General features: G+C 37.8%; 1 protein-coding gene across 2 annotated transcripts in view; it reads left to right on the top strand.

Annotated features, from left to right (window-relative positions):
- The first annotated feature begins 1,254 nt into the window (after positions 1-1,254).
- Positions 1,255-13,200, top strand: part of si (sucrase-isomaltase) — an 82,743-nt gene continuing 70,797 nt past the window's right edge. Inside the window, exons 1-9 of one of the 2 annotated variants that reach the window (XM_088078788.1) lie at positions 1,255-1,351; positions 2,792-2,915; positions 4,260-4,345; positions 5,197-5,317; positions 7,349-7,458; positions 7,774-7,925; positions 11,306-11,477; positions 11,967-12,066; positions 12,646-12,758. In XM_088078788.1, coding sequence (XP_087934914.1) covers positions 2,792-2,915; positions 4,260-4,345; positions 5,197-5,317; positions 7,349-7,458; positions 7,774-7,925; positions 11,306-11,477; positions 11,967-12,066; positions 12,646-12,758 — 978 coding nt within the window. In that variant the 5' untranslated portion in view covers positions 1,255-1,351. Of the gene's footprint in view, positions 1,352-2,112; positions 2,131-2,791; positions 2,916-4,259; positions 4,346-5,196; positions 5,318-7,348; positions 7,459-7,773; positions 7,926-11,305; positions 11,478-11,966; positions 12,067-12,645; positions 12,759-13,200 lie in introns of those variants that run through there. The other variant, XM_088078789.1, reaches the window with a different exon arrangement.

Below are 13,200 nucleotides of genomic sequence, written 5' to 3'. Positions count from 1 at the left end.
CACACCTGTTTTGTCCAGTGTCTTGGTTTTTGCCGGGTATGTGGAAATCAGAGTCTGCTCTTAGTAACACCAAAAATACAAGAGGAGGGGAAACCTCTGCACTTATGCAATTCACGGTTTAGCTAGTGTTAACTAATAACTATATTACCTAACACGAAAACACAGGAGTCAATCATATTTATGGACTACAAGCAAGATAACAGTTTTAGTTTTCAACTGACTCACGCTGCTCACACACCCTGAGTGATCAGTCCTCTCTCACCTACATAATCATTTGGCTGTTGAACTGATTAGGGACCAGATAAATGCCATGGCAGCTACTTGACTATATATGACGCTGGAGCTGTTTTTACTGCTTTAATGAGTGAGAGAACAACCATTAACTTCAGTGTAACTTGATCCGCTGTTATCAAAGGAGAGAGGAGACGGCCCATGGATTTATAGAAAAAAATCAGAAAGTGAGTAGCTAGTTTCAGAGTGCTGACTGACAAAATTACATCACAGGGGTAGAAATCTTGTATGTGTCTTGCAGAAAACAGTGAACCTTTTTTAAACATCTTACTAGAATGCCACCAAAGCCCGGAAATCCCGATGATCCGCATGTGATTAAACATGTTGCCACGCCTGATAGCGGCAACACATACAAATACAGATACAGCGATTGCAGTATCATCTGTTACATAATCATATTGTATAAAAATATACAAATAACAATTAATCTTTGATCACAGTGGTTTAACAATATATTAACACGCACATGTACATGCATGTGTGTGTATGTGTGTGTGTGTATCTGTGCACCTGTGTGTAAATGAGTGGTGATGTGGTAACAGTGGGGTAAAGATTACTCATGCTAAGTCAGCTTACATAAAAAGCAAAAAATACACAATAATCTTTGGGTAAATTATAATCATACAAGTGTACACACACACACACACACACACACACACACACACACACACACACACACACACACACACACACACACACACACACACTCGGCTCTGTGGAATCAAACATGATGCAGGATTGATTGTAGCAAGCTGATGTGAGGATTTTAGACTGCAGTTGTTTTCTTTCACTGTAGATGGTTATCTAACATTTTATGGTTTAGGGGTCTGCATGCTCAGACTATTAAACGCACGCACGCACACATGCACGTGCACACACGCACACACACACACACACACACACACACACACACACACGCACACACACACACACACACACACACAAACAATGCTGTAAAGGAGTGGTGAGCCCCTATGACCATAATACATCCTGTTGATTATAAGGTGCTATCTCACTTGAACTCAGAAGCACTTTGCCCTGAACATCGGAGAGAGCCGAGGTAAGACTGCAGCTGCAGGCTGTCTACCAGCTTAACTCAAAAACTAATCTTTATATTATAGCATTTGTTGATGATGAAACATGATTCACAATACCATGTTGGATGATTATTACTGTTATGCTAGTGTTTTGTTTTGGTTTTTTTTGTTTTTATAAAATTACATGATTATGATTAATAAAAACTATCAAATTCAAAAACCAATACTGATTTCCTTTTAGCTTTCTGCAGCCTGCAGATGTTTGCATTATGCCATTCTATCCACATTACTATGGACAGACTGTGACCAAGTTTGTTAATGATAATGTTGGTTATGTGTAGCTCTTCGCCAGTAGAGTAAATAATCCACTGCCAATTGCAATGCAGCCCTGAGGAACAGATGTCTATGGAGGGCTTTGAATACTGATTTGGAGACAGATTTTTTTTTTTAGTCAGATGTACACAGCACTGACACACTGTTTTTAGTCAGTCTTGAACGTAACTACAGGTGACAAACCTCCTCTTGGGCTGACATTAACATTTAAGGATATGTCTCAAAGTAACCACTGAACTAAAGGTATTAAGTTAAAGTTCAAATGAGATATTAGATGATATTCTAAACTGCCTGCACTCATGGGAATCTCAACAGTGCGGCCATAAAGTGCCACTGATTTTTTTTCTAAGTGTGTGTGCATGTACACATATCCGAGTCTGTGTGTCTGGAGACGTAAAATGATATGCTGTTATGGGTGGAAGCTATTTTTGGGCACTTAGGCTGAATGGGAGACGAGAGAGGCTAAAAGGTTTGTACTGTATGAATGGGTCTGTTTGTGTGCCTCTGTGTTTCATTGCATGTTTGCAGGCGAATTTTTGTGATTCTGTGTGGTGTGCAGGGGGGGCATGCACACATTTGACACTCTGTCTCTCTCTTTGCCCTCGCCTGCTCTTCACAGCACATTAAACAGGATGGCTATAAGCCTCTCATTCACCCAAATAGACACATACCCACACACACACTGACATTCACCTTGTTTTTGTCTCCAAGAGTACACTGGAGTGAAGCCTAATTGCTTGAGTGATATGATGGGTGCCTTTACAAAGACTGGGCCCGGCCTGTCGGGCAGTTTTGTCAACTCTGTTTTCTTTCTTTCTGTGTTCTTTTTCTTGTCTTTCCTCTGCGCTCTGATTTTTTCAATTTAGTTTTTTTTTAAACTTCAGAAAGCTTTTGCTGAATCCAAGGTTAATGCAAGGAAAATATATGTGTGTGTTTACTATAGTTTGGCTGTTTAATGCATGTGTGCGTGTGTGTGTGTCCCGCCAATGGGCCTCATTAAGCAGGAAAGTTTTTTTGAGACCTTCGAGACCTTGCCTTTAGTAAACTTGGTGTCATTATTGGGTGTTAATGATGTTGGCCTTTGTAATCACTCTCTGTGTGTATGTGTGCATTTGTGTGGTGTGTGTTAGATGGGGAAAAGGCGGTTCTCGGGTTTGGAGGTGACCCTCATGGTCATGTTCACACTGATGTCTGTGGCAGCCATCAGTCTCATAGTTCTGTTTGTCACTGGAGAACCTGGGGTCCTTAAAGACGGTAAGTGAAGATGTGTACACATGTACAGTAATGACTATGTAAACTTAAACATGCCCTGTTCCCCCTGTATTCAAAAAAAAACTGTTAGCTAGCTCATTAAAAAATCAACAATGCATTTTATTGCATAATGTAGGTAATAATAGGTTGCTAACATATTTCCAGCTATAGTTAAAGAAGGCAGGCCTATAACTTTGTATTAGAGATGGGGACTTGAGTCACATGACTTGGATTCAGAAATTTGATGACTTTGGACATGACTTTACAAAAATTTAAAAAAAGACTCACAACTCAACTTGGCCTTTAACACCAATGACTCGTGTCTTCACTTGGACTTTTTTTTACTTGAAAATACTCAAAACCACCACCCAAGCCCAAAGATTAAAACATCTGTTAAGGTTAGTAATGTCGTATATGATGTCAACGCAGTCTTTTTACTATTTTACAACATTTACAGTTATGTTATAAAACAAGATGAGCAAAAAAAAAAAAAAAAAACCCCAGAAAATTCTCTTTCTGTTATGATAGTGCTTAAAAGTGATAAAAAGTGTAATGTGAGTACAACTTTTAAAAGATAAGTTGTTTTTTGTAAATTTCATATATTTTTACTTTGATGTTAAAATGACATCACATTTGATGAAGAATACATATGACTTATTTAGGACTGGGGACTTGACCTCGGGTCTGCAGTCTTGATTTGGGACTTAAGTGCAAAGACTCGACATTTACTTGTGACTTGCATAAGAGTGACTTTGCCCCACCTCTGCTTTGTATTATTTTGGATCTAACAAAATGTGAAATTATAACTGATCCAAAAAAAAAAAATGAATCAACAGAATGAGTCGTTTGGATCTGCCCTTAAGAACACAAGGACACATTCTTGACAGCCCTATCGGCAGTACAACATCATTTGTCAGTGCCCTTCAGAACCTTTACCAAATTACTGAATAATAAATCAATTTGATGATCAAAGATGGTCTCTTGTGTTAAAGGCCAATGTGAGGATGGGGGGGGGGCTTCATCATTGATAGGTAACATGGCTGGAAATGGGAAAGAAACAGTTGTTACCCATGGCAGTGCTTTGTTGATGTATCCTTCCAACTTGTACAAGGAGGATTTTGTTCTATGACAAAAATCAACCCACTGTGTCCTCTGCTCCCATCATAACTTAAGCCGAGGTCTTTGCTGAAATGACTAATTATGCAGTTTTGTTAAATTGGTTAGGGTTATTGGTTCATTGCTCACATGGGTATGAATCTTAAATAAGACTATTCAGTAGTTTAGCGTAATAAGATTTGGTTTTCACTTTGATTTTCTGTTTTAAGCAAAAATTTCATCTTTTGGCAGAAGCTACTGATACATTCGTTCCTCAGTGTCCCATCATTCCTCTGGCTGAAAGAGTAGACTGTTTCCCTGATGCTGGCGCCTCAAAGGTATGAGTCATCACCATCATTTCCAAGAATGCAAAATAATGTTTGTGGAGAAGGTTTACCCACAGACTGTAAACAGAATGAGCATTGAGCGTGAGTTGAAGTTTACATAATGACTGGTTCTTCTTACAACTCGATTCTTAGGCCTGTTTCACACAGCACGCATCAGCAGTGCGTGTTGGCAGCCTCGCCAAGCTGCAGCATGTTTCATGCTTGTGGTGTTCACAAATGCAGCATTGTTGTAACGTCTCTGCTGCATCGCTGTCTGCTGCTATGAGTACTGTATTTCTACATTCATAAGCACAAATTACCCTCATTTATGAAGTCAGGCAAGCTCCTGCATTGCCGGTAACAGGGGTCTGCAAATGTTTCAAGTAAAAATGCCTCGATCAGCAACTAATGGGATTATGGCCACAGAAATGTTGTCAGAGGGCTTTTATTTTGAAATGGAAGCAGGGCAGTTGGAGTAAAACAGACATCTTTGTATTTCCTCATCTCTGTGACAGAGAGGGACTTTTAAACTGCAGTAAAAGTATAAGTATATTAGAGTCAATATAATCATCAAAACACCATTTTCACTGTCTACTGCTGACAAATGTGCATGGCACATGTAAAAAATTGGCGAGCCACCATTTCTTTAGTGGTGATGTGTGCTGTGTGAAACGGGTTTTACTCTTTAAAATCATTATCATCACCGCTTCACTTGTGAACATTCTTCTGTCCCGATTACAATTATTAGTACAATAGTGACGATGACAATGATAATGATAATATTGTTTATAGTATAGCAGCAACACAATAATTGCAGTGAGGGTGATGATAGTGTCACTAAGATCATATTTTTACTTGCACAGCACGGATGTGAGCAGCGTGGATGCTGCTGGAGACCGCTGGATGAGAGAAATGTTCCCTGGTGTTTCTTCTCAACCAACCATGGATACACAGTGGAATCAGTAGAGGAGCCAAATCCCTATGGTAAATCCCTACTTCCCCTTTTTTCTACCCTGTTCTCCCACTTATGCGGTCTCCAAGTGGTGAAAATATTTGGCTTTCCATTTAGTTTATTTTCTAATTCTAAATGCTCCAAATTCCTTCAATCTGTCTGTCTGTCTTCCTCATATCGTTCTTTCCTTTTTTTACGTATTTTGCCTAAGGCATGCTTTTCTGTGAAATATGACATGGATGGAATATCAGAAAACATGATTGACTTTGCAGCATGCAGGTTTTTCCATTTTCTGCTTGATTTCACTGCCTCGTGTGAACTCAGTTATTGTGTAAAAGCAAGAAGAAACATTTTATATCAAGTCTGAGAGGCAACATTTTCAGTCACAGAACTTTTTTAAAGAAACAATATTCTTGGGCTTGTTTTGTGTTAAAAAGGTGTTTAAATTGAAAAGTGACAAATGCTTAGACTGAAAGAAAGATTATCAAAAAACAATAATTTCCTGCTCTGTCTGAAAAAAAGTGTAATGTTACTCAACAGGGACTTTAACCAATACAGGAATAAAACAAAAGCACACCTTATATAATTCTAACTGTGTCCAACATTTTCACATGCTTTCTGCCATGGTATTGCTCAAGGCTACTATGCAAATTACCCACATTTAACTCAGGGGCAACTGTAGACTGTATAAGCATATTGCACCCTTTGATTATACTGGTAAATGGATAACCTGGAAATACATCTGTGCTTCAAGAAATTTCCATCCCAGTTCACCTGATTAATTTTTATGCATGGTGCTCAAACCAAGGACGATTGCAGTTTATTGTTTTTGCAGTTTACTTATCATTGTAGGAAAAATATATTTGTCATGTTATGACTATTAAATGTTTTTGTTTCTCAATGCATTTACATTGCTTGGATAACTACTGCGGGTGGTGTACAGCTCATCCAACTATTATTCTCAAGCGCTTGGATGTCAGTGGGACCCATTGTGATCATTAAATGGACTATTCATATTTAAGACCTCTTGAATATTAATACTGAATATCGCTGAGAGATGTTAAATAAAGAAATAGGTTCTTGGAGTCTTGATGTCATCATGATGTTGCAATGCAACTGGCGGCACATAAACCTAACCATAAAAATTACTGCAGTTTTACAGAGGGATTTGTGTGCAGCCTGATCTCACTCCTGTTTAGCTTCTATGTAAGGCGCACGGGGCTTTACACCAATTCAATGTAAACTGATCAGCATTAATATAAAATGCTGTTTACAATGTACGTAGTTTCAAGAGCATGAAAGTCTTATCAGAGTGCAGATGTACGGGTCTAACTAAAAGCGAAATTTAAGATAGGAATGCCGTGTTCAAGACCGCAAACCCCTTCTTACTACCGAGTTTATGCCAATGAAAGCAGGGTGGTTTCTTAGCAACATCTCCGAAACATAGACAAGTAGTTTTGTTGCAGAAACCTAACTATCGACCCCCTCACACTGCAAACCCCCTTCCATATCAAGATGCAAAAGCCCCCCTCAGCGTAATTTTAGTAACACCCAAGGACTCTGCCTCAGCAGCAAAATATAATGTGTAGTGAAGTAATCACATTACTCTATAGGTTAAACAAAGGAGATATAAGTGTATTTAATGAGCTCTATAAGGTCGCAGATTGTGTTAACTTGGACAGACATGAGTTGTATCAATCGTTCCACCTAACTTGCATCTATAACAAAAGAATATTAAATGCCAATCTAATACTTTAAATCTGTAACTAAAAACCTAAATTGTGACTTAAGTCATTTCTATGTACAGTAGAGGACCTGGAAATTGTAGAGGAAACAACAGTCTAGTATAATCTCCATTTTTGCTCACTTGTTCTGTGCTTTACTAAAATAATGACCATAACATTACAACTCTAGTTCCATAACAAGATCATCATTTTCATCATTGTCATTTATGCTATATTGGGAATTAATTTGCTAAATGTAATATATATATTTCTTAAAATGAATATTTTTACCTGTGTTATAACCTTTCATAACCTTTTGCCATGTGTTTAATTTTGCAGTAACAAAAGCAAAACTGAAGAGAATGGCCTCTCCTTCCTTATTTGGAGCTGATATACAAGAGTTGTCATTTCACGCAGAAATGCAGTCAAACCATCGACTCCGATTTAAGGTACACACTGACAGACACCATCTCTGTGAAACACCTTGTCTGTTTGCACACACATATGCACTAACATACACACATACACATTTAGACAGCAAGAGAGGAAAAATGTGTGATAAATCTCGTCCAGTTGAATTTATTCCTAAAGTAGGCTTTTTTTTAATCAAAGCATGTTCAACACAAACGCTGTACAGAACAAAACGGGACAAAAATAACAACGTGCACAACAAAGTACGAATATGACCACGCGATACGAGGCGACACTCACACTGTGCCTGTACGGTTGTTTCTCTCCTCTCCCTCTCTCTGCTCTCTCCTCAGATCTATGATGCCCACAGGCAAAGGTTTGAAGTCCCCCATGAGCACATCAGCAGCCTCAACAGTAACCCCTCCAGCCCCATCAGCCACACACTGGAGATGACACACAAACCCTTTGGCCTTACTGTGCGCAGGAAGGAAAACAAAAAAGTCCTGTGAGTGCACACCGTGTGTGTTTCTGTGTGTCTGTGTGTGTGTGTGTGTGTGTGTTAATTGTGTATTTTGGTTGGACGGCAACAAGGTTGTTCATAAAAACTACAATATCACATTGTTTGCCATGTGTATAGTGAAGGAAATACAAACTACACATACTGTGCGTATTCAACAAAACAAAAATGTGCATCAAAGCACATACTGTATGTTTACTGTGTGCTGTTTACTGCAAATACTAGAAACACTGGGTGTATATTGTATGGCTGCAGCTATAGAGAAGATTGATGGTTGAAGCATATACTGTAGCGGGAGATTGTTTTGTTGAGTTTTATTAAGATGGTACTGCAAACTATGTTCTGTGTGGAAGTAATTCTGGAGGCAAAATACAGTAAGTGTGACTGTGCCCAAAAATATCATAAAACAATCTGAGCTGTTGAATATTTTATATCTCACCTCTTGTTTCTCCTCTTACAGTTGTTACTCAGCCTTCTCACAGCAGCCTTGTGGTATTGTCAATATTTTTACATTGATTTGTTGCGTCCGAATTGATGCAATTATGTCAGAAATCCTCCGTGCTGGTCTGTGGGTCACTTAATCTCATTGTCATGAATTATTCCCACATAATGACATGTAACATGCTGCCATGTTACATGTCAAGTTTCCCACAGCAACAACGTATTATGTTCATGTCAACCAGGCTACTTGGTTAGCCCTTGGTGACATCCCAGTGATCAATTACCCCTCAGTGCTATGTGCCCACACACATACACTTACTATTGGAAATTACCATAAAGGCATTAAACCATTATTACCGTTGATGCTACATAGAATATGACACTTTGTGAAACATGTGGCTTGTGAGAGCAAGTGAACAGAGTTTTTAATGACTAGGACGTGATGCACAGGAGTAAATGCCTTCTCTATGACTTTAATGACTAATTGTGTTTTGAACATCACTGTTTGCTGTGAATTAGAGCTGATAACCAATTATGGCCCATGACAATTTTCCTTGCAAGGCAAACACTTATCTTTAATTAAAATGACTCAGAAAGTTTTAATTTTATGGACAGGTGATATCCTTCTCTTCTGAACTAACTTAGACTGTTATCCATAAATGTCAATATTTGTTTTTTCTCCATGTACTCCAATGTGGTTGTAAAGCTAAATACCTGAGTTTCTACACTGAAACACTTAGATCATATGACAATCTTTGCCTTGCCTCACCCACTGGTGTACTGAGCAGCATTATATTTCTCAATACTGCCCATGACCTTCAACCAGGGGGAGTGAAATTGCTCTGGAGATTAGAAGTCATTTAAATAACTCTAACTTTGTTTTCCTGTCATGACCCTGGCTTTACAGTGCCACATGTTATGTGAATCACCATTATAACTAAGTGTTTGCTGTGTATTCAGGTGATGGGTCAGACTTTTGTTTTGAAGAGATTCTCTTTTTCTTAAGATTACACTTCATTGTTCCAAAGGGTGGATTGGACACTGCCTAGGAACTAAAATCAATTCTGCGCTCAGTACAGTGGTTACTGGCAATCGCAGGAATACAAAATCCCACATTAACACCCATGCTGCCAAGTTAAGTCATCTTAAGGAGAATATAAGCATGTATTAAAGGAGTGTTGGCGATTGACCCCAACTGAGTTTCAAAGGGCTTAATGATATTTAACCTTGTACAGGAAAATAATAAAAAAGGTGGCACCAGCTAAAAGCATGTAATTTATCACCATTTTTATGTGCATGCTATTAATTTAATAATCCTGTTGTATTAAAATGCTTATACAAGCTGTTGGAATTGTAATTGGAAATCATTTGGTACAATAAAATTTGATATTTTAATAATCGCATGAGCAGCACATGGCCACTGAAAAGTATAGCGATAAGAGTTTATATATTGACTGTTCATATGATAAAAATTGTAGCAAGTCATCATTAAATGTTTATTAAGGGTTTAATTCTCCTGATATCCAAAGTTTTATTGATGTATGGAGAGAGTAATACTGCTACTATCATTCTGCCTTTTGACCTTTCTTGCTGGCAGGCAGAGATTATGTCCTTGTAAAAGAAAAGCTTGTGCATAGACTCATTTGGTGAAAACAAATGTAGCAATTCTTATTTTCATCCAGTTGACTATGATTTGATTTGATCTGATTTATTTCTCGTTTAAGAACAAATATATAGAAGGTTTTACTTACATCGAACCAAATACTAGGGGTTTAAATTTAAACTTGAAAGCACTAGTTTCATCACTATACCATATTACATTGATTGTTTAGACAACAATACGATATTTGCCAATATCAACACAGTCTGCCATGATACAATTTAAATTAATTCATTCCTGCATTCAAAAACAACACATAAAAAACTGTAACTCGTTAAGTGCAGTAAAGTTTACTTTAAATTGACTCCACCAATCAATTTAGTTAGCTGAAAAAATCTTTATCATTTTAACCCAAACCATGATCTTCCCCAAAAACTGAAGGACTATTTGGCTCAAACTTTTCCCACACTGCAGATTTCTTTATTCTATCCACATCACCTTTTCGTGGCTGCCTCCCATTTTATGCCTGATGTTGCTTGACGGTTAAACAGAATTTCAAAATAAAGGCGTAACCTAAAAACGATGATATGGATGAATGTTTTCACTTTGCTTCGATGGTATTGGATTGTTGATTATTTAATTGACACATTAATCATGATGGATGGTAGGATTGCTGCACCTCTACCAAATATGTACATACTAAATTAAAATACCAAGATTAATGCAATAAAGTTAAATGAACAACTTCTTTTCATTCTGGTTCTCAAACATAGCGGTTAAACTCTAATTAACAGCAACAAATTAAACCGTCACTGTCATCGTCGTCCCCATCATTGTCATCATCATCGTATGACTAACTGACATAGAAACACCAAATAGACTGAAATAAAGACTGTGTGTACATTAAAATTCAATAACAATTTGTATTTACATAATTTACAACCTTTGCTTGTAAATTTTGTCTCTATTATCTTTGTTATGGCAGCTGCTGTATACAGCTTCAGCAAGCTCAGTATTTCAACTAACGGTGTATGTCTTTTTGAAGGCTAGAGAAATGCTACCCAGAGGGCTTATTAGAGCTTGATGGGATGGTCTGTCTTCCCCTTGTTTTGTTTTTTTCTTTTTACAACTCAACTCCTCCACACATCTTGTCTTGTTCCCACTCCCACTCTCCCTTCTCGTTGCATCTCACTCTCACTTTCTTTCTTACCTCTGTCTCTCACATCTCACTCTCACCTGCTCTCTCTCTTTTTTTCAGCATCCCTTTGCTCTCTCATACATCAGTCTGTCTTCTCACTTCCCTTTTTTTGTCCCTTAACACATTCAGGTTTGACACTACAATGGCTCCACTGGTGTTTGCAGACCAGTACCTACAGCTGACTGCTAAGCTTCCATCTCATAATATTTACGGCCTGGGAGAGCATGTGCATAGACAGTATCGCCATGACACAAACTGGAAAACGTGGCCTATCTTCACCAGAGATGCTTTCCCTAATGGGGTGAGGAGAGCGCGCACACACACACACACACACACAATCAAGATAAGATATTAAATGAACAAATAAGGCAACTTGACAGTATGCATGGTTAAAGACACACTTGTGTGCATGCAGATGTACATAAAAATAAAAAATAAACACAGTGTATCAGCATTTAAGGATATGTTAACCCCTACAATGTTTTTGTTTATTTTATTGTATTTTAATACTGTTGTACCAGATATATTGTGTGCTTAAAGGCTTACACTTGATAGGTCTACCAAGGGTGTATGTGTGTGCGTGTCTTTAAGAGCTGTATTTACTTGTTATGTTTACGTGTGCTCCCAACATGTGTATTCTCCTTCCCAAAGGGCTTATAATTGAATGCCTTGTAAGCTGATTAGGCAGTGAAGTCACCCCCTTAGCTTCATAAGTCTTCCACGTCCCTCCTGCGCCTCACACCTCTTTCGTATATCCCCTCATCCTTCTGTCTCTCTGCTTTCCCTGCAGGGAACACACAACCTCTATGGACACTATCCGTTCTTCCTCTGTCTGGAAGATGAGAGCGGAAAGTCATTTGGAGTCTTTCTCATGAACAGCAATGCTATGGGTGAAGATAATTACACACGCAAGCACACATGCTGAGATAGAGAAACACATGAATTCATGCATGTGCAAGCACACCAACAGTGTCACTGTCCTCAGGGAAGTCAACAGGGACACCCTAAAACTTATTAAAAGCCATTTCAAAGAAGTTTAAGAGCACATGAACCATCAGTTATGTGTCCTCCTCCTAACAAAAATGGATATACTGTTGCCTCAATCAAAAAATTGTGCTGTCAAATCAAAGAGAATATTGCATGGCTGTTTTATTCCATGACGGCGATGACTGAAAGCAATGGGAATGCCCGCTGACACGTTTCTCTTGCTCATGTCTATAGTCTCCTGATATAAAAGCTTTTTTTTTTTTTTTGCCGTTCATGGATTGTTTGAACTGATACACTGACGATGTATGTTTGCTTATGTGTGAAGCAAAAGTCTGCAAAAAAATTAATAAATAAAAAATCAAAATCAAAGTATTGCTGGTTCACAGATGTTTGAGAGGGCATTTACGGGTCATGATTTATAATTAGGAAAGGAATTTAGATTAGGTTTGAAGCATTTCCATTTTTTTGTGTCTCTTTTTCAGAGGTGACTTTGCAGCCGGCTCCTGCTGTGACCTACAGGACGATTGGAGGAGTCCTTGACTTTTACATTCTGTTTGGAGACACACCAGAACAAGTGGTGCAGGAGTTCCTTGTGGTGAGACACTCAAAAATTACTTGATTTTTTAAAAAAATTTTTTTTAACAATGTATACCCTAAAGTTGTCAAAAGGATTGATACTTTGATTTATTTTTGATATTAACTATAACTAACTATATTATTTCTATTAATTACATATTCAGCAATATCTATAGTATCAGCGCAATTTAACAAAATAGATCAAAAATCAGATTTTCAACACAAGGCTACATAAATGAAACAAATAATAGTGATTGTTTTGCTGTTGTTTTGTGACTTTTGTGCGGGTAATTTCAAAAGACAGAAAGAAAAAAAGGAAAAAAATAAAATATTAGAAAGAAAGAAAGAAAGAAAGAAAGAATTAACATATTTATGTTGGGGGGTAATAGGGTATTGAGTATATATTTTTTAAGAGTTTAAAATTTTGGTATTGGGACAACATTAATGTTTACTGTATATGA

The sequence above is a fragment of the Plectropomus leopardus genome, chromosome 6, assembly GCF_026936395.1.
Source record: "Plectropomus leopardus strain MGB_pleo_1.0 chromosome 6, ASM2693639v1, whole genome shotgun sequence".
NCBI lineage: Eukaryota > Metazoa > Chordata > Actinopteri > Perciformes > Serranidae > Plectropomus > Plectropomus leopardus.
Note: the sequence above shows the minus strand (reverse complement) of the source record. Positions and strands in the feature narration are given on the sequence as shown.